Here is a 27,778-nt window from a genome sequence, read left to right on the forward strand (position 1 = left end):
CTTATCATTTCCATCAGGCTGATCTGAAACACATTGCGCTCCCACCAACAGAGGGTCAGAAAGTCACGTAACCTTAGGCGGGCAGCCACTTCCTGAGCCCTCCATCATGGACAGCCTCTGTTGGCATTTGGCAGTGATGCAACATGTAAATACTGAGCAATTTACCCGTGACGTACAGTAGTAACACTGCTGGGAATTTACTGAATAACAACTGTATTCACAACATGATGGGAACTATAAGATGATTTTCAACTAATTTTTTTTTTTTCTAATTTTAGTCGACAGAGGAAACGATCCAGTCTACAACGGCAGCAGAGAGCATTTACAACACAGCAAAAACACACAGTACACAGGCCCATGCTGATATATCATTTTAACAAATAATCTGATAAATAAATTATATGCAGGAGTATTTATGTATAATCCCAAGGTACAAAAAACACAGTCAAGCACACAAAGTCGACATCAATGATTTATTGTAAGAAATATATATTTTAACATCTTTTTTCAATGGATGCTTATCATTATTAAGGGTCAATGAAATCGAAATGAACAAAATTGTTTTTATAATCTTTAAAGCCAGCAAATCTTAAAAGTGGAAGAAAGTGCAACGCTAACATGGCCACACAACATAACACAACAAAACAATGATACGATGAACAAATTAAATTGACAACAAAAAAACGTTGAATTAAGGGACCTGAAAAGATCAAGTGATTAAGTTTCCACATTTTGTACCTGAGTAGAATTCTGATTCTCTCTGCCTCAACGTGACAGATTCACAGTACAAGTGTGTAAAGTGCAAGCAAAGACTTTAGGAATGAACAGAGTCTCTGTACATGTAGGAAAACAAGAAAGCGATAGAAAAGGAGATGATCAAAAAAAGGAACAGTCGAAAGTTTCCTATAAGTGAGCATTTAAAATATACACATGTGGCACCATGAAGTTTAATAATAGTGCTCCAGCTGAAGGCACATCCCTGCATAAATGTGTGTAAGATGCTGATTATATCACACACTCATCTTCAAACCTGTGAGTTTGTCATGATGGTAAACGCTCGTCCGAGGGATTCAATGACAACTCAATTAAAAAGGCAGAAACCAAGTCAGCCCAGGTCATCTCCACGTCACTGCCTCTGGCCAATCTCCTGCTTGAAGGTGACAATGAACTTCCAGGCTTCCACATAGTGGGAGAGGAGAATCTCGTCTGGGAAGAGCTCCTCCACTTCAGGGGGAATGTCCATGTCTTTCCGCTCCATGTAGGTCACCAGGGTCATCTTTAAGCTTTAAGAGACAAACCATGAGCTTAAAATCCGCGATCAGATAGTGGTAATACAAATTATGATACACAAACACACATTGGTAACAAAAAATATTATAGTCTCAGTGTTTAATGAAGAGATCTCTAGAGACTGAAGTTACATATTGTACGTTTAAATTAATAAAATAGTTATTGATTGAATGCCTGGCACCTTACATTATTAACTGAGATATCATGTTTTATTGCCCGTGAAATTAAAGATAGAAATTATCTTTGTTATAAAGTCTAATTAAACAAAATACATTCGATCAAATTATACTGTAGAACCTTTTGTTTAGGGCTCTGCTTAAACAACCAACTCCCTCATACAGAGAGTCAACACTGAACAAACTTATCTCCAGCTCGGAATCTATGAAACACAGCAAATCCTGCTGAGGTGGGTTAAAGTTTTTAGCCTAAATTTTGGGGAAAAAAACATACGTCCATTTTCCAACTAGCTTCTCTACATCTCAGACCTGAGCATCACTTTATCTGTAACTGAAATCGGGGTCAGTGGATTGCAACTAAAGGAATAAGCAACATTTGGTTTTACCCCCAGTCAGGCCTGTAGGTGTCGGGTGCGTCGGGCTTTTTAAGAACCAGCACCAGGAACTCGTGCATCTCCAGCAGGAAAGTGTCAGCGCTGCTCTTAGAGAAGAAGCCGGTCAGAAGCCTGTGCTCGGCCTCGCCCAGAACCTGTTTGTACTGTTCTGAGACTTCAACAAATGGATCCTGAAGAACACAGGGAATGAAGAAATAAATAAGGATCCATTAGGCCACCCATATTGGCTAAAATGCATCAGTGAGTCATAGATCTCTACAACTGCTACTATAAATATTAGTATCATCTGTATCTGTATATTGGCAGCAGTGCGATGCTTTACCCTCTTGAGCCGCAGCATATTTTCAGATTTAAGTGAAGCCAGCAGCTGCCACAGCACCACACAGTGCTTCAGACAGCACACGCTCAGGGCCTAACAGAGAGAGGTAAGTTGTTTGTTCAGTGCATAAAAAAGACACAAATTAAAACCTTGTTGATTGACAAATAGAATACCCAGGGAGTAACAAAACTGTTCAGACTGGTTATTGTGTGGAAGTGAGAGGAAGATAAAAAAAAAATGCCTCCGTTAGGCCGACCTTGAGGATGTGTGGGGCCAACTGGTTTCCCATCTGCAGAACGTCCTCCAGGTAGCGAGACAGCTGCATGTTCGGGTCTCCCCCAGTCATGGCGAGAAAGCCGAGGGCCACCTCCAGCTTGGACAAGGCCTCACACACCTCGCTGTAGGAGTGGAGCTCGCCAGCCACGGCGAACAGGGTGAGAGTCTGAAGAGAATCCTGTCGGCACACAGACACAGATTGTAGACACGCATCTCCAGCAACATGGGGATCATCCATATGTGAGAAATGGCAGCTCCAGTGGGCTACTGGGAAATCCAGACTTACTTGCTTTACTTTGGTTTTTACATCCTTCAGGATAATCTCGTAGTTGCGGTCATGTCTGTTCACCAGTGTTGGGATACCCTGTGGTAAAGGGAAAACAAATACAAAATTAGGAAAATAGTGTCTTCACATAGTACTTTACTGCTGCTTGTCATTTGCTCACATTGAGAGTGATGAGAGGTTTCCCCAGCAGGAAGCGGGACACAATCTGCTGCTGGATCTTGGGCAAGTCGTACTCATGAGTCGTCTCCCGGCCTCTCTCGATGCTGTACTGGGTGTTGGAGAGAACCAGGGGCATCAGGTCTTTCTCCAGCTCATACCGGATCACATGCAGCTCCGTCAGATCTGCAGGGCTCACTTTGTAGCTGGGGAGGAGATACACACACCGGTCACCCGAGAGACAGTCCCTCCTTATTACAGTAAAGCTGCATACTGACATTTTCTGTTCTTTCTGTCTTGCTATGCATTTCAAAATCCACAAATTAGCACTCTCAGTTAGACCAATACACTAATATTACATCCAGGGAAGAAGTTCACAAGCTGTATTTCTACAGTCAAACATGTACAAGTGAGATAAATGTGGCATGAGCGCCCCCACCTGGTCTCCTCTCCAGTGTGTTTGTCCACACAGTACACCAGCTCATTGTGGAGTGCGATAAGGTAGCTGACAAGTGCCGTAGAGCACAGGCCCGGGCCCTGTCGCCGTGGTAACAGCACCTTAAAGTCACTGTTGCGGTCCAGGTCCTTCTCGCAGAACTCGGCCGGGATCTTAATCTCACCTGGACATATTTAATCCAAGTTTATATTAGAACCCAAAGCAGGACAGAGCAGTGTTTGTTGAACAGGAAGTGGTGTTTATATTTACCTTTGGTTGCCAAGGACACTCTGAGCTGATTCCAGGTCGTCAAGAAGATTTTGATGTGTTTCTCATACCAGGTTTTCAGCGCAACTGCACATATGAAGAAACTGTTCATGTCTTTCGAAATGTACACATGTCAACTGAGAGTAAAACATAAAAAAAAAAAACTAACAAAGAGAAAACAAGTTGTTCACTCGAGTGGCTCCTTCAAGACCACTCAATCCCCGTCTCCTCCCAGGTTAAAACAACTCTCTCCTTGGCAGGCGGCTCTTTAAGCCGCGTGTGTTGCCAGCTATTTTACTATGACATTTCCGAGAAAGCGGTAATTAGGAGTTGTGTGGAACTGTGCATCTCTTGTGTAAATGAGTCATACGGTTGAGTTCTCTGAGAAGCACTGGTGCAGACAGTTAGTTTCATTACCTGCTTTCTGACTGTGGAGGAAATCGGCAATGGTGCCAAAAGGCAGCTCAGAATTGTTCTGAAACTTCTTGACCAGATCCCTCTGCAGCGCGAGGACGTCAGGAAGGTGTTTCACCAGCCGCAGCTCTGCCTCCTAAAGACAAAATAAAATATAGTGGTTTGTTTAATGGTTGATCGCAAAAATGTGTTGCGTAACTCGTGTAACTGTGTTGTGCCGAATCTTAAAAAAATTACTTAAAAAACATTTTTCTGAAGCTACAGACATTTTACTGTATGATCCCAGTGGTTTGTTTTTTTATTTTTATTTGTTATTATTTTACACTAGTTAAATATGTACGACAGAAAACAAATTATGAATGAAGTCGTCATTTCATGGAAAAACTCATTATATTACAAGAATAAAGTTGTAATTTAACAAGAAAAAGTTGTTGGACCACGACCAAACATTTCCTCCTCCACAAAAGAGGTAATTCCCACTCAGCCTGTGTGGTTATTTCTTAAAAATAGTCAAGATTCCTTCTTTATCTTTTCAAAGTCCTGATACGGAAAATGTGACGCTGCTGTGCCAAAAGATGAAGTATTTTGTGTATTAGTCAAACCTGTACTAAAGAATAACTCAACAAGAAAAAATGATATTGATTATTCATTTCACTATTCATTCTCCCTAATTTTTCCCTTTAAGTCGCTGTAACACTCCATTACAATTTACACACAATCTCCATTACTAAGCTAGACACGTTTTAAGGTTTCTTTTATAAATGTACTAAATAATAATTATTTGAGTATATAATGTTTGACACTAGTCTTTTCAAAATTTATTTTGACAAATTCTGTAGCCATTATGCAAAACATTACTATGCATCCTCTTCAAAATAATGTATTTTATTTCAAATATAAACCACTCATTAATATGCCTATGATGCAAAGTTGGAGGAGTAACTTCTCAACAGCAGGACACAGGATTCTTTCAATATCTTTTAAAAGTGGACGTGCATTTGGCCGCTGTTTTCTTACCTTTTGCAGAAATCTCCAGAGCACAGGCAGGGTGTCTTTGCCTTCGTTCTGCTCTACAACATAAGAGAGGGTGAGCAGAGACACTTTCTCCCTGCAGCTCCACACTGCAGAAACATGGATCAGAGACTTTGGGGGAAGTGAGGCCAGGAAGAGACGAGGATCGCCGAACATCAGCTTCATGACTGGATTGGCGGAGACGCGGGAGTCAGCTCGGATGAATTCGTTCACTTCATTCAGCCGTCTGGCCAAGTCCTGAGGAGGAGATGAAAACAGAGGAAAACAACATGTTATATGAAGATCTCTCACAAACAGGATGAACTATTTAATGATATTATCCTCTTTGCTTTATTTATTCCCTTTTAGAAGATAAAAAAACACATTTCTACCTTTAGTTGAGGTATGATGATGGTATTGCTCACTTCCACCTCCCATCCATTTCTAGCCTCCTTGGTGGTGAGATGATTGTCGTAGGGAACAGGCCCTGAAACAGTAGACCAGCAGATTTTAACAGTGGAAAGTAGTCCTTAAAATCTGGACGTTACCAGAGTAGTTACATTACCAAATCCGCTCGGATTATTGGCAAAACTACAAGTAACATTGCAAAGGACAACTAGGACCTAGAAATTCTACATTAGTTTACATGAATGACTACTAATGACTTAAATGTTACACACTCCTGACATCTCCTGTTAGACTTGAATAACAAAATGGCCCTGTACAGTTACTGATCACTAGAGGGCACACTTTCACTTGTCTCCTCTTCTGTCACTGTCCTACATGCAACAGTGAACAGAAGATATAATGCACAGCAAGGAAAGGCGACAGGTCAACAGATCTCCGTCTTTAGTTGCCTCTAGATGGACCACATAGATTCAGTCCCTCTATTCTTGGTATGTTGGTATCTTGATATGTTAGTAATAGTTTCATGGTGGTTTTATGATGTTGCAGCTTTAGGTCAAGTTGTTCTTTACATTTTGGCTGATGAGGTTCCAGGAGGCTGCCGATGAGCAGGTGAACGGTGCTGATCGTGTCGTCTGTCCCTTTGTTCAGAGATTTGATAAGATGCTCCACATCCTTCCGCAAGTGGGCGAGTAGAAACGCCCCTGGGTCAGTGACTGGAGGCTTGATGATGGCAGAGATGTACTAGAAAAGGAAGCACAGTACCTAACTGATCATACTCCCTCCTCTGAACAGGATATCAACAACGACTAGAATGAGGGATTTGTATTGAGGACACAAGTAAATGTCTCCTACGAGTGTTCCTTTAAAACCTTTGAGAAGATGCTGCGAGGTAGATTGATCTGCATTGAAACTGTACTTATTATTTACCTGTTGGTTGCTGCAGGTGCCAAGAAGCATGGCCATGTGCGTTAGCATGCGCACAATGTTGAAGGAAAAAGGGGAAAGGCTCTTTGTGTCCAGCATATCTGGATTGTCCCTGCGACTTGAGTCACCAAGGACGTGGCCGGTCTGGGTACGGTCACCCCTGTAAGAAGAAAATGCATAAATAAATCCAAACAACAATAAAACAAGCTATAATCAATTGTCATCTTTATTACATTTTCCCTCTTAAATTGTGTAACTTATCGGCCTCTTACTGATTTTCAGCAACTTGATATCCTGCCACACTTTGGTGGTTGTTTCCTCCAATCACAGCATTGCAGTCCAAACAGCGACTTGTGTGTGTGGGCCGGCCACACTAGAGAGGAATAAATAGTCAAATCAAAAAAAGAATGACAAATATACTGGGAAAACCCTGAGATTGAACAGAACATACCTCTCCGATGGTGGAGGGGTGGCCATTTGGACAATCTATGGTGAAAGTAAATAAAAAACGAGTGTTTAGCTGTAATAGCATTTTCATCTGACACATTTCACATGTTCAATGGTGTAATTCTTTTGTTTTTCACTCACAGTACCACTGCAGTGGTTCCGTTTGCAGAGCTTGTCGAGCCACCGCTAACATGTCCTCCGGCATGCTGGGCAAGAAGGCGGCCTGTATCCAACACACAACAAAAAACCATGCAACTCACTTCAGAGAAGGAAAAGTTGGCAACAGCGAAAGCAGCTTACATTATACATACCTGCATGTTGGCAGGTGCTGTGCTTAGTTGCTGGAGAGGGGCTAAGATCCCCTGGTTTCCACAGAGCAAGACAGCAGCCAGGTGGATGGTCAACTCCACCAGCACATAGTGGATGCTAGAGGCCCGAGGACGAACAGTCAACTGCCCGAGTTGGTTGTTCATCAGAGCCAAGGCAAACGGCTTCACCGCTGGGCTGCCAAGGAATTTGGAGGTCTCAATGTAGGCCGCCAGGACTTCTAATAGCTGTGGTGACAAAGATGTTATAAAGTTAGTTTAAGTAACTTTAAAACAGTGGACATGGCAGCACTGTACAGAACATGTGGAAAGCATTTTAATTTTGATCCTCAGTTTACACTTGTCTTTGGTTGGTTTTGGTCTTGTCATTTTCAGGAGAACAAATTGAATGTTTTGTGTTAACAACAAACAGAATATGTCGGATCATATCAGAGCCGCTCACTGGGTCTCAGTGTAGGGACCTACCTCAGGCTTCGGGTGGAGGCAATCATTGGCTTCTCCGTAGAGAGCGGTGACTTCTCTGTACAGCGCCAGCAGAAGATAAACGGTTTTCAACTGTGGCAAACATCTGCACCCCTAGGAAGACAACGCAAAAGAGAGTCTTGAGTCCCGAGATACGACTGTGAGTAAGTAATGAGGAAGTGACGCGACATTACCTCACAAGTCTCGTCCAGTCCGTCCACGTTGCCCTCCATCAATCCCTTTGCAAGAGCATTTCTGATTGTCTTGTAGTCTTCTCCACACACAAGATACCGGTCTATCGCGGTGGCTTCGTCTCCCTGGGTGAAATGCAACAGTTGTTAATTACTATCGTTATTTTTGGAAAATGATTCAGCCTTTCATTGAGGCAGTAACGCTGATGACTTTATTGTGAATATGAAAACCTTTTGCAGAGCTTCCTCGGGGAAGAGCCAGTGCTGTTGATCCCTTTTGAGGAGCTTCAGTACAAACTCCACTCCGTGTTGGCTGCAGATCTTACGGATCAAGTAGACACGATACCAATCGTTTCTACTTCGCTGACACAAGTCCATCACACTGGTCAGGAAGGCTGTGGTGCCACTTTGATCACCATTCTGGGAGTCTGGGAAGTTTAAAATTAACAGAGAAAGAATAGTCATTTAAACACAAACAAGCAAGTTGACACCTGACACGTTTATGTAGGAAACTACTCCCGACAGTTCATCCCAGTGACACACCTTTGGATCTGATTTTTTCCATGATGAGGCGGGCAGCCATATCCAGGTCCATACGCACTCTGGCCAACTGCTGCAGATACTCCACTGTGGCTGTTTCAGCAGACTGACCGTGGGCTTGCAGGTACTCAGTCAGAAAGGCACTTTCATTTTGCAGACACACCTGCTGGTCTGCATTGGACCTGAACTGCAACCTCTCAAACATGGAATCCTGTAGAAAGGAAAGGGATCAAAAGTAAACACAAGCTGCATCACCGTGCAACACGCTGCTATACCCGGGTAAAATTTGAATTATTGCCTACCTCCAAACAGTTCATGTACAAGCAGTAAAGTTCTGTTTTGTCCGACTCCTCTAAGATTTTGCTCCGCTCAATCGCCATCAGATGCTGCTGCAGGTAACCTTTGACTTCATCAAAGCTTGAAAAACAGGGCAGCTCATTAAAACCTCCACCAAGGCCCCACATTTGAATCCACAAGAACCAGATTTTTATTTGGTTCCTTCCCCTAAATGCACAGACTCATAAATACTAGTCCGCAAAACAAAAAAAAAATGACTACATTTAGCAAATTATGCAGATCTGCCCCAAAATATAATGAGTTCTTCCCTTGACCACATCCTTCTACCAAGTTACGTGGTAGTGAGTTCATCTAGTTTAGCATATTCCTGCTAATTAACAGATAAACAAACAAACAACTCATAACCTCCATGGCGGAGTTAAATATTAAATCTGTGCATAATATGCAACCACAGCAACTTACCTGTATTTCAGCAGCAGTTTGAGCACCACTGATCGAACAACTGGATTTTTATCCACCGAGTCATCAAAAGGAGAGAGCACCTTTGTCAGAATTTGGCGATTATCTGTCAAAAACAAGTAAAGGATATTTAGGACTGAAGAGTATTTATTAGCAGATACATAGTTGTATGTATATAAACATAGTGACCAGGTTTGGAAGAGGGCCATACCTCTGCTGCTTTTGAGAATGTGTTGAACAGTGGTGCCTTCCACCATGAGGAAAGACAGCAAATGACGTATGACATCTGAACAGGGGGGAGCGTTGTCCTTGAAGCACACAGTAGACACCAGGTCCACGAAGAAGGCGTTGCACTGCTTTCTGAATTTAGCACGTTGGTTGATGAGGATCCTACATTGAACATGAAAATATTTGTTTGAGAATGGAACCCCGATCATGAGTATTTTATGGTGTTTTATGAGTAACAAACAAAACAAACATTGTTTTATCCGTCTCTCATCCACATGCAATTACGAACCTTGTGGCCTCTGAAGGAATCATGGCAAAGTTGTCATCGACCGGCTGCATGCAGAGGGGACAGTACATCTGACCAGGGCCCAGCCACTGTTTGATACAGGCTAGACAATAGATGTGGTCACATGGGAGGCAGAGTGGATCGAGGGGGTCTCCCATACACACCGGGCACACTGGAAGACCAAACCTGAGTAAAACAGAAATAACAGATTGAAAGAAAGTACAGAAGAGGAAATTCTGATGAAGTGCAAAAGTTAGAAGAGTGAATTTCTACCTGAAGATGCGTTCACTGGCTCCATCTTTGCAGGATTTGAGCAAACCAATAACAGCCTCAAATGACTCCCGAGTCTTGAGGTCTGAATTTGTTTCCAGCGTCTTGATAGAAGAGATAGATTTCACGATGAATAGAGGAATAATTGAGGTCATTGAGAAAGCAGTTTTAAGATAATTCACTGTAAAGAGAAACAACCAACCTTGCCAAGCCTTTTTGTGTGCTCCAAAACTAGAGGTGTGAGCTTCTTCTCGACCTCATCGATGCCAAACATGTGCTCCACAAATAGAGACAGAGTAAATATCCGGTTCCATCCAGCTCTGAGAAACACAAATAGCCATCCAAGTCATTATAGCAACAAGCATCTAAAAACTGCCGGAACACCTCAACCTCAGCATACACAGCTAAAACAATTTGGAAAATCTGGGAAGGTGTAGTAAGCATTACTCACTGGACTGTCGATGCAATCGCTTTGCTCCTGTCTCCATAATGTCTTACACTCTCCTCAGAGCAGATCAACTCAATGGGAACCTGCAGTTTTTTGACCTGCCTGAGCCAGGCTTGTCTTTGGGCTTCTGTTTCCAGGAGTCGAGGCTCCAGGTACTCGACACACGCAAAAGCAACATACACGTCGTGGACCTTGGAGACAAGAGAAATACGATCACTACACATTACAGGCAGCAGATATATTATAAACTTGAAGTCATGAAATCAAGCACACCAAATTCAAAAGCCTTTGAAAAAGCATAAAGAGGGGGAAGACACAAATATAGATAATAATCCTGATAAGAGGCTCACCAGTTCATCCCCATCTCTGCCATGAAGATTCCTTAGGAGGTCCTGGGTCACCTGGGGCTCGATGCAGATCATTCTCGAAAGGTTCTGCAGCCGGTTTTGGAACTCATGATAAGCAGTATGGACCCATGGGAGAGATTCCACTGTTTCACTGTCACTGTTCTTCGATCGCAGCTCATTGACACAACAATTTAAGGCACAAGACAGAAGCTGTAAAAATAGACAAGTGTGAATTATTATAAAAAGACAAATGCGGTTTTAAAATACGAACATAAATTTACAGAAGAACCACCTCCAGATCTGGCCGACAAGTCACGTTCATTGTCATGGAGATGAAATCTTGAAGGTAGCGTTGAAAAAACTCTGTTCGCATCTCCAAGTCTCCTTTTGCAATGAATCGTCCCAATGGAGTCTTCCAAAAGAACTCGTCAAACTCTTTCTGAGTGTGGCCTAACATATGGAAATGATATATGAGCAAAAAGGCACACAAATGACAGTGGTGAAATATGGAAAGCACCTGAGAACAGTCAACTACCTTCGTGTTGAAGCGCATGAACCCAGAGCTCCTCAAGGTAGTCCTTGATCCTCCAGCTGAAGGGCATGATACAGCTCATGTTCTGGTCTTGGGCAATGTAGTTCTGTACAAGGATGGTTCTCGTCTCGGAGCTGTGAAAAGAGAAAACAAAAAGTTTATACATTTTGAGATATAAGAGTTATCCATTATATTTTACAAGTTACAATATTACCAATACTTACTTGTGTTCTCTTGTTAGTTTTGGGATTTCCAGAAACTTATCATCACCAAAGATATCTAACCACAGCCTTTTAACAGATTCACCACAGTTTCCATCTAGAAGGATGTCCAAGTTTAGGTCACGGTCAATGACTGACAGGAGTTGCGCCAGGAGAGGGGCGACCACAGCCTGAACACGCTTCCATAAGGTGTGCCTGTCATGACCCCCAAAAAACGTTAATGGCGCTGTCCAAAAAGATATGAATATATCTATATCGGCAAATGTTGGCACATTTTGTATTGTATCACTCACCTGAAGGTGCCTCCTTCTTGCAAGGCATCGATGTTTGAGGCCTCCTTGATCACCCAGTTGCTTTTGATGGATGAATATGTGTTGCCATCATAAACTGCCAGCATTGAGTGAAGATGTTTTTTCACACTTTGCAGAAATTCACCTGATAAGAGTTCGATAACATCATGAAATATCCAATCACAATGAAAATGAATCAACAAAGAAATTAAAACTTCATAACGAAATTATTATTTTTTACCATTTCTTTCGTCATTGTCGCTGAGAAGAGTCAGTAGGATCTCAACTCTCCGAGTGCTGCGGAGACCGCTCTCCACCTGGTCCCTCAGCATGCCCACCGCACTCTGAACACAACTCCGCAGCAATGCTGTCGTGTCCAGAACATTGTCCCAGCCCTGCAGCAGGAGGACACACAGGTCAACAACTAGTCCCAGTGACCCAGAATAACATTACAGGTCACTAAAACTGCTGCATATACTTCATGTCCAATTATTAGGGCTGGGCAAGTTAACTCGTTTTAATCGAGTTAACTCAAGTGATGAGTTAACTCGATTAATTATTTTATCTCGCATTAACTCAGGTTTGATTATTTATTGTTTTATTGTGAAAGTCAGGCTTTTATTTTGTGAAAGTTTGTTGCTGACTGCTGCAGAACAGGAAAAAAGAAAATAATTGGCGGATAAACAATCGAGTTAACTCATCACTTGAGTTAACTCGATTAAAACGAGTTAACTTGCCCAGCCCTACCAATTATATAAATGACTTTCAGTCTTTTTCAATTTAAGATTTTATTTGAGATGAGATGCAAAGATTTGCAATTTATTTACTCACATTTTCTTCTGCTTCCTCCAGCTCAAGACCGCTGTACATATCATCCACTTCCATAGCTGTGCAGAAGAAATTTGTAATTTGAGATCATCGATTGTTTTCAATTTGAAGACATCATATGAAGTGGATATTATTCCTATGAAATATTTATCAACCACTTACCTTCAGGCAGACTCTGCTTCGTTTCAAACAATTGACTGATTGTCATTTTTTGCAAGACTTTGATGTCAGAAACGATGTCTTCTGATCGTCTGAGGTCATCGATGTGAACTGACCTCCAGGGTCCTGTATTTATCAGCATATGTCAAATTATCCTCTACTCACAAAACAATGTGATGAAAAAAACACAGGTTTACATAAAATTATTTTAGTCAGTTGTATTAGCTTTACCTCCATGGAAGCCGACATAGGAAGTCCCGCCTTCCATCCTTGGTAGTCTGGTGATGAAGTAGAAAAAGAGCTTGCTTCCTGTGCTCTCCTGAGCTATTTTGTTGATTTCATTCATTGATGAATACCTAAAAATGAACAGGAAAAACTCAATATGGCAAAACCATAAATTGCTGGCTCCCCAGCAGAGGAGAAACGTTGGACCTACTTTGCAGATGCAATGAGGTTGGCACTGTGAGAGGCTTCATCGAAATCACACTGGATGATGAGGATCTTGTTGCAGGGTCCAACGTTACTGCCTCCACTTTCAGCAGTGAGGAAGTTCCTGCAAGGAAACAGGGATTTGATCTTTAGACTGAGATCATGCCTTAGCAGACTAAGCCCCAACCCAATAGTTTTGACTGAGAATATAATATTAACCAGTCACAATTAATGGGTCATGACTGCTATGAAGTGTTAAATAATACATTCTCCGATATATCAACAAACCTGATTTTCTTCAGGAAGGAGTGCTCTGTGTCAAACTGCTGAAGTGAGAGAAGCTCGACGCTTAGACACATTTGCTCCAGTGGTTCCAGGTCAGATGACGTCAAAAGTCTGGAGAATGTTGTCACCTATGATTAAAAATGGCAATTAGTGAAAACAACTGTAGGATATATTTTACACTGGTATTGTATAATAAGTTTAAAAGTTACCTCTGTGAAGCAGGAGCAGCCATGGACTTCCTGTCTTGTGTGAGCAAGTATGTAGTCAGCCAAACAACTGTTATTCTGATCTTCAAAGTAGACCCCGGCCAGATGTTCACTCTCTACTTTGGGGAGCTCTGTGCAGTCCAACCGCACCACTGAGTCTGGTGTGGCACATTTGAGCAGTACAAGTTTAGCTTCTTCAAGAACTCGCCTCTCTGGATCGGAGCTTTCTAAACTTTCCTTCTGCTTCTCCATCACTTGCAGAACCACAGAAGCACACGTGTCTGAGTGGTAGCCGATGAAGACGTCTGGGGGTTTGTACTTGTACGTAGGTCCCAGGCTTTGACTGCTGACGGACACAAAAAGTCTCACCCATTTCTCCAATTCATCCACCATCCTCCTCTGCTCAGCTTTGAGGACAGTGTGGATGTCCAGGTAGTGTTTCTCCAGCCTGTTGATGAGAGGTATCGGGAACTCTTTATACACCACCTCTCTTTCCTCAACGACAATAAGCCGGAAGTCTTTGTGCACCCTGCATTTCACACGGTGGGTTCCCAGTCCAAGGTCGACATACTTCTGTCCTCCCAAGCAGACGTAGTATTGGTTGAGAGCGTCATAGAGACTTTCATAGAGGTTCTGCAAGTTTAGGAGCACAACTATTTGACCTGTTTCCATGCAAATCTTTACTCTGTTGATGTTGCGGCAGATCTGGGTATACTCTTGGTCTTTCGGGAAGCTGGATCCAAAGATGATTTCGGGCTGACAACTTTCGGAGAAGAAGGTCTGCTGCAGGATCTGTAGGGCTGCATAATTTTTTGTCAGCACTAGCAAGTACCGACACTCTTCTTCCTGTCCAACGGCCTGAATGTTTTCTCTCACAAACTCAATGGCACTGATGTTGTCCAGGCTGGTCGCCATATGTAGTCTTTTGGTAAAGACAGCAACTGCATCCACATCATCTCTGCCACTGAAATTTCTCAGCACTGCTTTCACTGTTTCCTCAGCAGTTGGCTTTCGCTGAGAGGCCTTGGCAGCTGCAAAGATCATCTTAATCAAGCTGTAATAGTCGCGTAGGCCAAAAAACCCTTTGCCTCCTTTGTGGCAGATGTGCAAGTAGGCTTTTGCAAAGGGTTGGAAGAAATCCCTGACCTTTTCCAAAACCATTGCATCTGATGAGCATATGCCTTTCGCACTTTCGATCAGTTCCCTCAGATCAGGATCCCCTCTGGAGACAAAAATGCCTCTGTTCATCTTTGCAGGGTCTAGAGCCCAGTTGGAGATACCGATAAAGCCCACCTTTTTGTGCGGGAGCGGCTCATCGTCAATGCATCCCTCTTCTAGCAGTGGGTGAAGGGTTTTCAGTGGCATCTTTGGAGAGTCCTCGGCCAGGCCAATCTCATCAAGAACCACAACTGAAATGTATTCACTCAGGTTCTTTCCTTCCTGAAAGCGTCCACATTGCTTGAATGTATTGATGATGCCTTCTGGTGTTGAGTGGGGGCTGCACTGGAAGGACACCAGGTGGACCTGTTTCAGCCTTTTGTAGAGGTCAGAGTGAGCAGCTTGACCTTGCATCGCATCTGCCACCAAAGTTTTAGACAGAGATTTTGAACTTCCAGGTTTTCCGACCAAGAAGAGAGGGATTCTTAGCTCAATGCAGAGAACCATCATGAAGACGTTCTCTTTGAGAGCACTGTTTCTTGCAATAGTATCCCCCATAGGCACGCCACTTAAAAGTAGATCTTGCATGAGTGAAATGTCCTGCATTACTTTTGCTGGGCTGTATGCTGGTGGCAGGCTTTTGCTGACTTTCTGTCGGTATTTCTCCTTATCTTCTAGGCAGGCATGGTAGCACACTCCAATCGCCATGACTAGAGACCAGAAAATTGGGTCTCTCACCTCGGACTGTCTCTGACGCCTTTCATTATTATCAGGGTTTTGTTTACTTTCAAACTCTTTAAGCTCTGCAAACAACATGGCGTGGTTTTCATAGAACCAAACAAAAGCCTGCATGCAGCGTTCAACATCTCTCAAGCTGACAAAGCTGCATTCGTCGTTTCTCTTCCTCATATACTGCTGTGAGGCTGAGAGCACATCAGCGATGCACTGGATGTAACTTTCTGGGATTGTTTTATTTTCCACCACTCTTTGCACAATCTGCTGGATATATATTTTTTCTGTGAGATCATTTAACTGGCCAAAGTCCCACACCAAAGGGATCATGCTGGGTGGCAATGCTTGCACTCTATACACCAACTGACGGAGAGGGATCGATCCAAGCTTTTCATCCGTCTCTTCAGATCTAACTCTGTAACCAAGACCAGCAGATTCTAGCCTCTGAATCATCTCGTCTGTGTGCTTTCGGTAAGGGTTGCAAGCTGCGATTATCTGCAAACCGCTGTGGGGTGTCAACCTTTCTCCCTTGACTGTCTTGTCACAGAGGACCTCCTTAATACTGCTGATGGCCTCAGTAGTGTTGGCCTCATCAAAAAAGAGAACAGAGTCAAATCCATAGTCTAGCTTGTTGATTGAAGCAATGTCTTCAGCTTCTCGGACTTTGTTGTAAATCATCTCTGAAGATGTCCCTCCGTGGACCTTGACCAGCTTCATGTTCTCAGTGGCCACTCCACTCCTCCGCAGCTCACAGAGGAATTTGATGAGTCTCGTCTTACCACACCCCGTCTCGCCCATGATAATGACAGGGATGCCGCACCTGAACCGCATATGGATTGCCAGCATCTTCAGAATGTTGTCAGTTGTGAGCTCGTATGTTTCATCAGGGTCAAGAGGCCACTGGATACCGAGAACGTTGCAGAGTCGCTCTATTTTTTCCCCTCTTGGCAGGCTATCGAAGTTGATGTTGAAAGGGACTCTCTGTAGATTTAAGCCGTCATACAATACCTTTGTCATGACATTCGTCTTTATCACCCTTTTAGAGGTAGGGTCAATGGCATCAACAGAGTTTTGGTCATTGGGCTGAAGATGGAAACCAATGAAGGTCATGGACACATGGTCATCATTAAAGAAAATGTATGGATGTGGTTCTTTTTCCCATCTCTTTCTAATCCTAAAAGGAGCCAAGTCTTCATCTCGGAGACGAGTGTTGTCCATCTGTATTCTTCCAGGACTCTGGTCAGAGATACTGAGTGATGGTGTGGCAAAGTCCTTTGCCATCAGGATCATGAAGTCCACCACAAAGGTTTTGAATCCAGTAAGTGTGTCTCCAGTGATAGTAGCATCACAAAAAACAGATGTTTCACAGTCTTGCAGCTGAAAGTTAAGGAACGTTGCAAAATTTCTCAGTTCTGCCCAGGATGGGTCCATAATGCCACAGTACATGAGAAGCATCTGAAGACATTCCACATGTGACCCTTCAACCCCCTGATACTTGAACCCGTCAAGATCAGTGTGGTTATGAAATCGTGTGAGATACTGATATGGCCGCTGAAAGGCTGCACTCCTGAATTCCTTATCATCCATCAATGGGTCATCTCTGCTCACAGGGGTAGGATAATCTTGCTTGCTCATCTCAATCGTCAGCACGTCTTTGGGTGGTCGGCAGAAAATATTTGGGAACACGTCTACGAATGTGCTCTTCCCAGTTTCAGCCTAAGCAGTAATAAAAAAAGAGATAAAAGCACAACCAGTTTAGAAACGGTATAAAATCAGATAACAAATGTGCTGTTAGTGCCAAAACGCTTTAGAGCTTACCGGCCGTGCAGCATTTCTGGTCGCCTTAACAGACGGCTCTGAAATCTCCATGACATACAGCTGCTGGTCACTGCATTTCCACATCCTTCCCTCAGAATCCATCAGGTAGCGTAGAATCAAGAGTTTGAAAAGAAACTCATGGAGGCCTTTCTGCACCTTCACAGACAAAATAGAGTTCATTAGGATTATATGCGATATGTTGAGGTCAATCTTATTGAAAACGTTATATTGCTCTAAGCTAATCATCAATGTCAAACTCATTATTACCGATGATGTGACGTCGAAATGGAACATTGTGAGTTCTTTCCTCTTGGGGGTGTCCAACAGAGCTTGAAGGACAACATTCTCATCCACCTTAGGCTCAATTAAGCGAATGCATTTCCTCATTGACGGCTTATCGGTTGAGTGCTTCAGTTTCTCATACAGCCTTTTGATGTAGAGAGATTTACCTGCAATTTAAAGTATAGGTCATTTTGGGAGGTATTGATAGTAATCGCAGTGATTAGTCATCATGTGAACAATATTAACACTCAATTCTCAATTTCAATTCGCCTATTTAATACATACGCACCAACACCAGCCCTTTTGGATGAGACGACACCAACGCACAGTCGGTCTGTGAATGCAGCTGCGGCACTGCATTGATCTGCTGGGACGATGTAGTGACTATGGAGGTACCTCTGGATCCGTGCCAATGGCTCCTGGGGAACTATGTGCAATCTGTGCTGGCTGAAGGCTGAGGGAAGGTAGGCATTTTCTCTCTCTGAGCTGCAGATGATGACAAGTCTGTAGTCTTTCCTGCTCTGCATCTTCATTCGCTGAAAGAAGCTCTCGAGTTTAGAGCTCACCTCGTAAGTGAGCAGGTCTCCATACAGTAGAGAGTATATCTTGTCTCCGCTGTAGCCGGTGCTGAGACAGCGTCTGAGGAATAGCTCCACCTGTTCATATGGTGTTGAGGAGTTGCACAAGAGGACTTCATCATAGGTGGGAAGTGGCTCACATTCGCTACTCATGTAAATGGAGATGCAAGAAGTCAGGACCTCATCCTGTGGGCAAATGATCAAGTTAGGCTTTCCTGTGGCCAAGGCTTTAGGTAGCTGCCTCCTGATAAAATTCCCCATGTAATCATCAGTGATGTCTTCTTCACCCTCACCCTCATCTTCTTCTCTCTTGTCTTTTCTGTTAGCCAGTATCTCCAACAATTGCCCAAGACTGTTTGTATCAAGAACGTGCGGGAGAAAATTATTCATGTCTTTCATATAAGCATTCCATATCAGATCAAATTTTTGGGAACCATTTGTTTGTTCCAAAAGACTTGGTAGAGGATCCAGTTCGCTGATGAAGTCTGAGTCTCCCAGCTCATTTCTTGGCACCATGACAAACGTCTGAAACTCAATGTCCTCATTTTGCTCTGGTGGTTTTGTGAGGAGTTCATACCGGAGTTCATGCCACACATGCCTCAAGTCGAAGGATGTGCAATTTTGCTTGACAAAGGAGAGCATCATGAGAACTTGGTCCTCCACATTGGTCACATTTTGCTGAGTAAGCTTGCTGCACAGGTAGATGATCTGTTCGGCTGTGAAGTAGTTAAGATAGTAATGATGGGACCTCTGCTTGTCCACAAAATCCCTCCAGTAGTCCAGGCATTTCTCCATTTTCCTGCAAAGTTCAGGGAGCTGCTCCTCGATGCAGCCCTCCACGATGACAGCACCGAGAACACTGCCTAAGTTAAAGTCCATCATTATGCTGGGTTCATTGCTGCTTAAACAGCAGTTGATTTGTGCTTCCCAGTGTCTGAACAGAGGATTCCCAGCAGTGTAGAGGGCAATGAATGCCTCAGCTAGTCTCTGAACACTGGCAAAAACCTGAAAAATAAAGAAAAAAACTACAGTCGAATGCAGTTTATACATTTTTGTGTGTACTGTATATTCATTCAGTATATTCTTTAGCATAAGGTGGAAAATAATTGTATTCATAAAACAACTAATCTCTAAATGTAGCGAACAAATTTGCTAAATCTCTAACAATAGTAAAACATGTAAAATTCAAACCAGAGTTAATGTGTTTCATCAAATAAAATCTAGTTTACAGCTATAAAAACGAATTGTGTGCAGACAAATTATACAGTATCGCAGTATGTGTGCTGTATCACTATAAACTTTATGATAACCTCCATAGATAGACCCCCTATGTACAAATATTGCTCAAGATTATTATCAAGATAAAAGTACAAGCACAAGGATTTCTAGCATTTATAATAGCATTCAAGTTTCAATGCTCAACAAAATGACCTTAAATAAAAGTGCAACATTTCAGTTTACCTCTGTAAAGTGATCAACATCGTTCTGTCCTTGATCTCCTTTCCCAGACATCAGCATGAGTTTATTCTGCAGCTCCCTCAGGTCCTCAAGAGAGTACCAGCGCATCTGCTGACCCTCATCGTGCTCCTCAGGAATCTGCAGCTTCAAGGCGGTGTCAAGACTCAACTAGATTGAGAAAAAACAGAAATACACTATGATACATCATTTTGGAAGAACTGTTCTTGGAGTTAAAGGGGACATATTATGAAAATTCCACTTTTGTAGTGCTTCTACACGTTAATTTGGGTATCTGGCATGTCTACCGTCCCAAAAACTCTGGAAAAAAACAACTCCCGCGATTTGTTGTGGTTCCTCTATGTCAGAAACTATACTCTAGATGGCGTCGAATGGGAATACACCAAACTATTACGTAATAGATAAAAATGCCCATGTAGTACGCCCCCCACCACCACTCGACCCACCCCTCGACCCACCCACTTTTTCAGTGCATCGGTGTACGTCAAATTCTTGCAAGCCTTGGAAGCAGCTGCATGAGCAAGCTCGCATCATGAGTCGATTTCCACACCCAAGATGCTCAGTGCTCGGCTGCACAAATCAGCCCAAAGCTCTTCATGTGACTCCAGCTTCAGAAGACACAAGCTTGAGATGGATTGAGTTCATATATGATGGCCACCACCGTAGCCCGGCCACCACCGTAGCCCGGCAGCCACCACCTAGACACTGCGGAGCCCGGCAGCCACCACCCTAGCCCGGAGCCCGGGAGCCGCGTAGCCCGGAGCCACCGCGTAGCCCGGAGCCCGGGAGCCGCGAACCCGGAGCCGGGAGACGAGAGCACAGAGCCGGGAGACACCGCGAGCTGTTGGTGTTTTTTCCAGGTAGGAGCTCGGAGCTGCTTCGCTGTGTTGATGCTGTGGACTATGTGACTCTGTTTGACTGCTGCGCCTCTGCTACCTCAGCTGGCTGTGACTTGTTGGATGTGTCAGTGTTTGTTTACGGGTAGCAGCAGCGAGCTAACGCTGGCTTCTGTGTGTGTGTTTTGCCCCGGTAGAAGCAGCATGTATAAATAGAAAACAGCTTTTTGTCGGGAGCTAACGTTAGCTTGCTGCTAGCGTTAGCTCCGGCACCTCCGTGCACCTCCGGGGACGTCCCGGTGTCGGCTCCGGGGACGTCCCGGTGTTGGGGACCGTGTCTCTGCCGCTGTGGCCACTTAGATGCTTCACGTGTATCAGCTGCGAGCTAACGCTAGCTAGCTACTAGTTTGTGTTTAGAGCTCCAGCACTTTCTGGAATGGTTGCTTGTGAACGTATTTACAGCAGTATTGCATGTGGCCCCCCACCCGGGAAGCATCGCACTGGGAGGTGGGGGGAGAGATCCCATTTCGGGTCCGGAATCGAGGAACAATGCCTCCGTCGCTCGCTTTAAAATAGACTCATACCCGGGGTTTTAAGTGCATTTCGCCGCTGAAGTTGCAGCAGTGTTAGCTTCCAAAGCTAGCCCCCACATCCCTTTGTCTGCCTGTGTGTGTGTCTGTGTCTATCTGTGTGTGCGTGTGTCTGTGTGTGTGTGTGTGTGTGTGTGTGTGTTTGTGTGTGTGTGTCTGTGTGTGTGCGCGCGTTCAGAATATATGCCCTGTATGAATAAATATACACATACAATTATATACTGTATATACATATCTAATGCATGTATTTAAATAAATGTACATCCTTATCAGAAGGTGTAGTAGTTTTAAAATTGTAGCTTCAATGAAGAAACACAACAAACAAACACAGAAATATTTGTGGGACAGTGACTTAAAATTATTTTAATAACCTTAAATATGCTAAGGAGAGATTTAAGACGTGAAAGTGGATGTGTGTGTTTGTGTGATTGACAGGGGAGGCGGGGTGGTGAGAAGGGGGCGGGGCGGTGAGAGGGGGGGGGGGTCGGAGGGACTCAAAACAGGTAAATCTGAAGAGGGCTGTTTTAGACAGGGTAAAAAGGCTGCTGTTTTAAATGATCCTTGTGGTATTTTGACCAAAAAATGTTACAGACATTTCATTAAGACCCCAAGGAACCATATCAACTTGTGGTAAAATGGGCATAATATGTCTCCTTTAACATCTGTGCTGTAAGGCCAAAGGGATGCAATTAACTTTGATTTTGTTACTTACCGTTTTTACACTTTGTGCACTGATCAGGTAGACACCCTTTTTGTTGATTGCTGACGCCAAGGAGAGAGACGACAGCTCCACTGATCCGTGGCTGTCCTTCACAGTCTTCAGCCATTCCAAGTGTCGTGCACTGTCCCGCTACAAGAGATGATCAAATTCTTAAATACACTGTTATTTTATATTTATGTTTTATGAGGTTAGCATTAACACAAGTTTACAGTATGATTTTCAAATTCATGATTGTCAATTATCAATGTGTACTAGATAGATTGATTTTAAATCATCTGAGGGATTTGTCCATCACAAAGTTTCTCCAAATGACTGACATCACCAATAAGCCCTTTTAGGCTCAAAGTCATATCCAAGGTTTAATTTAAAAGCCAAAAATTCAAGTCTCGCTGGAAGCTTATTAATACAAATGTTAGCAACGCCTCTTTATACCAGTTTTTTCGGTAGGTTGCCATCGTTGTCCAAAGCTCTCCAGAGCTTCTTCAGCACCTCCTTGAAAGCGGGAAAACCAGAGTCTGGTTTGAGCTCATAAAGCATCGGGGAGTAGCCGAGGACAGCATCGTGGAAGCAAGCAACGCGATCCACGTCCATATCATTCTCTCCCGCAGAGATGGAAGCCAAGTCAACAAACACCTTCAACTCGTTGATATCTGTTCAAAAAAAAAACATTTATAAATGATTTGCTTGAATGAGAATCATATACAATTTTATTTTTGCAACTCAAATTTAACAAAAAGGACTATTTGTTACCTTCAAGTGCATCCTTGACCCATTTTACAAAGTTTCCTCTGAGTCCCAGCTCCCGGAGGCACAGTCTGCGGGGCTCATTGATGTCCACCAGAACCTTCTTTGCATGCATCAAGTCGTTGTCGATCCGACTGAGCTGCTCTTTCTGAAAGTCTGCGTGACTCTGAAATTAGGAAGGGAACATTTAAGATTCCTTAAATAGTTCTGTGTAAATCACACCCACTAATCACCTCTACATCATCAGCAGATTATTACCTGCGCCAAGGAGGTTATGTTTTCATTTACCTTTGTAAATTTGGAGGATTATCTAAAACCAAATTGACAGATTAACCTGAAACTTATCATTGCAAGGGTTATTCCTCTCTTTCATTGATTTCTCAAAGAATTCATGGATCATGGAAATAAAAATCTGGATCTAGTGAATTTAAATCTGGTTTCTTAAAGGGACTGTTGGGCCTCGGCATTCTAATGATTGCTATTTAAATTTGTGTATGCTTTATCTCTACACATACATCGTATTATACATACGTGTGCAAATGGAGGTTTGTAGCGGACAAACGTTTAACACCAGATTTCGGATGCAATATGCAAAATTCACACGTGTCCACTTACAACTTCTGTGAGAGTCTCGAGAACCCTGAAGTCCCCCTGCAGACGAAGCGTCTCTTTAACCATCATGATGATTGTAGCTGAAGCCACGGCGAGATGAAGCTCGTGATACTGCTCAATCTGTTGAACCCTGATGCTGATCCAGTTTTTGTCGGTGGATTTATCAACTCTGCACATGATGTCCAGGTCCTTCGCAAGCTCTTCGTACTTCCCCTCGAACGCTCTAAAGAGCTGGTTGACCTCCTCGAGCCTTATGCTGCCGTTCTTCAGAGAAGCGTAGATGCATTTGTAATTTTCATAGCAAGGCACGAAAACTTCCTCGTACATCATCTCTGGTGTTGCCATAATGTCTGCTACTTCCTGTTCGTTGGAATCATCCGGAGTAACTTCTTCGGTGACCCAGAGTTTGGCTCGTTGCTCCCAACACACTTTGAATATATAGCTGTCGCCAAAGGTGTACAGGGTCTCCGCCATTTCTTTGATTTCTTCACCCAGATTGAAGTAGGTGACAACGCCAACCATCTCAGAGGGCAGTTCATCTAATTGATGAACCTCCATGAAAAGGTTCAGGGGCATGACTTCAACGTTGACCCGTTGTTTCTCTTCCATGTCGGCAACATCGACTGTCGTGTGATTTGAAAAAACAGGTGTTAAAGTTGTGGCAACATTAGGATCAAACCAAACTGACTGATTCACTCAATACCTGTCATGTGTTCCTCAAGTTTGTGGCTCATTGTTAAGAACACGTCCACAAGCTTCTTCTCGTGGTACACAGCTTCCACTTCGTTTTCTCTGCATTGCAACAGCCTCCTCATTTTGGCAGTATCTTGATATTGTTCACGCTCAGAGAGGCAATCTGTCAAAATCATACCACACGCACAAATGTAAATATTTATATTAGGCAAGTGCCGACGAACATAAGCGTGTTCAGGGGTTACTTTCATCAGTAAAAAACAAATTTATGGAGAAATCATTCAAACTTATTTTCGACTTTTTACCGATTTTCAGCAGTTCTAGGAAGAAATCTCTCTTCTCCAGAATGATGTTGAGCAGACTGATCCGAATTTTTCCATGGACCAGTTGATCGTTGATGGCTGTGAAGGATGATATGGCAATAGCAAATCTATCCCTGGCTTCCGGAGAGAGCGTCTCGAACAGCTTTTCTTCCGCACCTGCAATGGCAGAAATTCCATGTCAGTGTTTTGTCTAAATCAACAGCAATGTCTTTTTTGCCTGACTGACTTTGAGAGCACGACAGGCCTTCACTCCCCTAACCATGTCTAAATCTTTTTTTCACATGACGAAATACCGTGAAGTTTGAAAACGTCTTTGGCTGCATTCCAGGAGAGAAGGTGCCTGAGGACCACTTCTTCATCTTCTTCATAGTGTCCTTGACGGTCCCTCGGCCATGATTTCTGGATGATGGCTGAGAGGAGGTTCCCAAACTTCAAGTTTATCTTGATCCTCTCAAACAGTTTGCCCTCAGACTTGGTCTGCATAAGAAGTAAAACAGCAAAGAGGATTATGTGCATATAGGTGCGGTGACTGTGACTTCAAGAAATAATCAAATTCTTGAATACACGATAAAAGTGTTTTAGGTATGACAAGAGGAAGAATGAGGAGTGTTCATACCTGGCACAAAGATGTAACAGCCTCAAGAGCACACCTCTCAATACTAGCAGAAATATGTGGATGGGAAACACTGAGTTCTTCTATTTTTGTGCAGTAGAATTCAATTTGATCCACAGCTTTTTCCTGAAACCACAAAAACATAAATTTTGTTAAATATTTTAAATTGTTAAACTTTTACTGACATTTACAAAACGTGCATAACATACCAGTTTGTATTTGCCCTCAAAATCCCTTGTGAACGTCTGTCTCCACTCTTCTTTGCAAACTTCATCTTTGAACTGGACGGCAATTATGTTGTTCCACATCTGTTAATCACGACCAACAAAAAAGGGACAATTTACCAGTATTCTCTGAAAGAAATGCATTGCGAGCATATGTCTATATGTTCGGTTTTATTTACAAAATATAACAAAACTGCTCACTTCCATCTCCGCTGTGACCTGAACTTGAATCCAGGATGTCATGGACGTGTTGAGCAAACCCTGTCTGAAGCAGCGACTGATCCAGTTTCTCATAATGTCTATCGCCTGAGAGATGAAGTCTTTTGCATATTGCTGCTCTGTCTCCTGAAAAGGAATTATAATCAGGCCAAGTATATTTGAGATCAGCAAAACTTTATTCTGGTCGAAAAGGTAATGGCTCGTTCACATCGACTTCACGTACCTGTTGTTTTTTAGAATGAACAACGTCTGCAACTGATGCAACCAGATTCATGCAGGCTATGGGAATATTAGTGGTGTCCAGGGCATATGATGCTGGTTTGACTGCTCTGCAGATCTTCTCTAACAGTTTCACTGCTGTTGCAAGACACTCTCTCCTGTAGGCCTCAGTAAAACAACTAGGATGAGGAAAAAGAAGAATGCAAAATTGAAATGTCCAACTTGGACAAACATGTCAACCCTTCATAGAGAAATTAACAGAAGAGTGTTTGGGCCAGGCATAAGGAATACAAGTGAGAAGATGAAGATTTAGTTTTCCCATTTTGTATTTCAAGCATTTAGTTGAAATGTTCAAGAAGTAAGTTGACATAAATCAGATTGTTTTTAGATCAAAGTCGAACTCTTAAGAATATTTCAATCTACTTACAACTGCAAAATGCCTTTTGGAGTTGAATTGGTGAAATTAAACTTTAAAGTCAGTTTTGACAGCTCATAAACACAGTGTGGTGATCAGTATTAAGTCTTTTTTATTTGCCTGGTCTTAACCCTCCTCTGTTCAATGTCAGTTCATGGTCTACACAGCGAGAACACTGAACAACCAAAAACACTTGTCTTAAAGCGTCAGTTAACTTTAGACAATGACAGTTTACTGACACAAATAATCAGTGACTTTGCAATTCAATGAAAGAAAAAATCTGCTGTTGTCACCTGTATTTTTCTTCAATTAGTTGCGTTTGGATGTGCGAGAGAATGTCAGTCACCACCTGTAAAACAGAAACCCAAAATTAATTTAATTTAAGGCACTCTAACCCCAAAATGTATTATTTACAAATGTTTCCCCTTCACCTTGGAGGTAATGTGGCCAAAATCCTGAGGAGCTTTATTAAAGAAAACAAGAAGTATGTCCAAAAGCTCAATGTCGATGTTGCCGATCCAATCCATCAGTTCATCAACTGGCAGCAGGAACAAGCAGGATCGTGTGAGAAGTGCATCCACCTCCATCAAGTGTCTGTGGTTCTTTATCACGTTCACAAGTGCCCTGAAAACAGGAGAGCGGTATAAAAAAGGAGCAGAGTAACACCCACTAATCTGAAGATAAATGCACTGTGTAAGCTCAACTCTGGTAAAGTTAGAGGGACTCTTACTGTCTGTCTTGACTGTTCATGGATGTCCCTGAACTTATATCAAGGCCTTGCAAACCAGCCCAGGATGAGCCGTACTTCACGTTTCCAGATGTCGGTATTTCGAAGGGCTTTGTGGTGCCTTTGAGGAGGTGGAGGAGCGGCAGCACCAGAATCCATCGGGGTTTTCCCGCTTTTCTCACCGTATTTATCAGATACTCCAAATATCCTGGGAGACTACAACAAAAATAATAGTCAAATATGCAGTGATTTTAAGTCATTTACTGGAGAAGATGGATGACTGGGAAAGATTCGGTACTTACCTTTTGAGAATAATGACATCTTTGGAGAAATCTGCCCAGTACTGAAGGAAATCCTCTTTGCTTTGTTTGGGCAGGCAAAGCATGGTGCAGAGCTTATAAAGCTCATGTTCATTTAGACGGATACCATGCCTCTTACATACACATAGCATGATCACAGCCGCCCTCATGGGGTCGGGAATGTAGAGCATCTTCCCGTTTCCATCCTTCACCAACTGAGGAACCAGGCTCGTCAGCATGAACTCTTTCAGCATCTTCCTCACCTAAGAGGAGAAATCCACAGGTAAATCTACCTGGGTGTTTGTAAACCATGTATAGATTTACTGTGCCAAGATTATGAACTTACATCTTCTTCTCCATAATTTAAGGAGTACCACTTCTTATGCGTCTCCTCATAAACAATGGGGTCCCCGTAAACCTCAAAGAACTGATTCAGTTGGATCAGAAAACTTTTAAGATTGATCTCACTCCAGCTACTTAGAAGATCAAATATGGTGGAAAGCATTATTTTCCCAGCGATCTCTCTGCCTTGAATCAGATTCGTCCTTTGTTCCGGCCAAATGGTTTCTTTAATGCGTTTGAGAACATTCTTTGTTGGTTCGACACAGATGATATCATCATACTGATGCCAGTCCCCTTTAACAAAAAAGACAGAAGACAGTTGTTGAGGATAAGAATGAAAAATCCTGTATTCAATCTTGTTATAAATGGCCTCTGTCAATTATAGATTTACCTTCATTGAGGAGTCCGGGATTAACAACCAAACATCTGTTGGTCGTCTTTTTAGCATCATCTTTGTAAATGAACTCATACTCATATTTTTCCTTTTTGCTGTGGTAGACAATATATTTGTAGGGTATCGACTTATCTGCAGCTTTGTTTTTGCTTCT

At 42.9% G+C, this 27,778-nt stretch overlaps 1 protein-coding gene across 1 annotated transcript in view; it reads right to left on the bottom strand.

The window, feature by feature from the left end:
• Positions 1–459: 459 nt before the first annotated feature.
• The window catches only part of rnf213a (ring finger protein 213a), a gene marked incomplete in the record, with an annotated part of 31,980 nt that continues 4,661 nt past the window's right edge, over positions 460–27,778 (bottom strand). The window contains 61 exon segments of the mRNA XM_061090886.1: positions 460–1,283; positions 1,853–2,031; positions 2,184–2,273; positions 2,437–2,634; positions 2,743–2,820; positions 2,903–3,104; positions 3,338–3,518; positions 3,605–3,688; positions 4,019–4,151; positions 5,033–5,284; positions 5,419–5,513; positions 6,004–6,175; positions 6,362–6,518; positions 6,631–6,731; positions 6,810–6,844; positions 6,947–7,028; positions 7,117–7,359; positions 7,597–7,707; positions 7,788–7,910; positions 8,016–8,212; positions 8,328–8,535; positions 8,627–8,741; positions 9,084–9,186; positions 9,292–9,470; positions 9,598–9,780; positions 9,868–9,968; positions 10,067–10,184; positions 10,316–10,503; positions 10,663–10,869; positions 10,952–11,109; positions 11,195–11,325; positions 11,416–11,607; positions 11,706–11,847; positions 11,944–12,097; positions 12,534–12,589; positions 12,693–12,815; positions 12,921–13,045; positions 13,126–13,242; positions 13,407–13,531; positions 13,613–17,215; positions 17,318–17,473; positions 17,585–17,766; positions 17,889–19,182; positions 19,639–19,803; positions 21,792–21,929; positions 22,233–22,450; positions 22,551–22,710; positions 23,160–23,779; positions 23,860–24,012; positions 24,155–24,328; positions 24,466–24,649; positions 24,789–24,911; positions 24,995–25,093; positions 25,211–25,354; positions 25,452–25,626; positions 26,156–26,211; positions 26,294–26,486; positions 26,593–26,805; positions 26,892–27,151; positions 27,235–27,524; positions 27,622–27,751. Coding sequence (XP_060946869.1) covers positions 1,127–1,283; positions 1,853–2,031; positions 2,184–2,273; positions 2,437–2,634; positions 2,743–2,820; positions 2,903–3,104; positions 3,338–3,518; positions 3,605–3,688; positions 4,019–4,151; positions 5,033–5,284; positions 5,419–5,513; positions 6,004–6,175; positions 6,362–6,518; positions 6,631–6,731; positions 6,810–6,844; positions 6,947–7,028; positions 7,117–7,359; positions 7,597–7,707; positions 7,788–7,910; positions 8,016–8,212; positions 8,328–8,535; positions 8,627–8,741; positions 9,084–9,186; positions 9,292–9,470; positions 9,598–9,780; positions 9,868–9,968; positions 10,067–10,184; positions 10,316–10,503; positions 10,663–10,869; positions 10,952–11,109; positions 11,195–11,325; positions 11,416–11,607; positions 11,706–11,847; positions 11,944–12,097; positions 12,534–12,589; positions 12,693–12,815; positions 12,921–13,045; positions 13,126–13,242; positions 13,407–13,531; positions 13,613–17,215; positions 17,318–17,473; positions 17,585–17,766; positions 17,889–19,182; positions 19,639–19,803; positions 21,792–21,929; positions 22,233–22,450; positions 22,551–22,710; positions 23,160–23,779; positions 23,860–24,012; positions 24,155–24,328; positions 24,466–24,649; positions 24,789–24,911; positions 24,995–25,093; positions 25,211–25,354; positions 25,452–25,626; positions 26,156–26,211; positions 26,294–26,486; positions 26,593–26,805; positions 26,892–27,151; positions 27,235–27,524; positions 27,622–27,751 — 14,325 coding nt within the window.

The sequence above is a fragment of the Limanda limanda genome, chromosome 17, assembly GCF_963576545.1.
Source record: "Limanda limanda chromosome 17, fLimLim1.1, whole genome shotgun sequence".
Taxonomy (NCBI): domain Eukaryota; kingdom Metazoa; phylum Chordata; class Actinopteri; order Pleuronectiformes; family Pleuronectidae; genus Limanda; species Limanda limanda.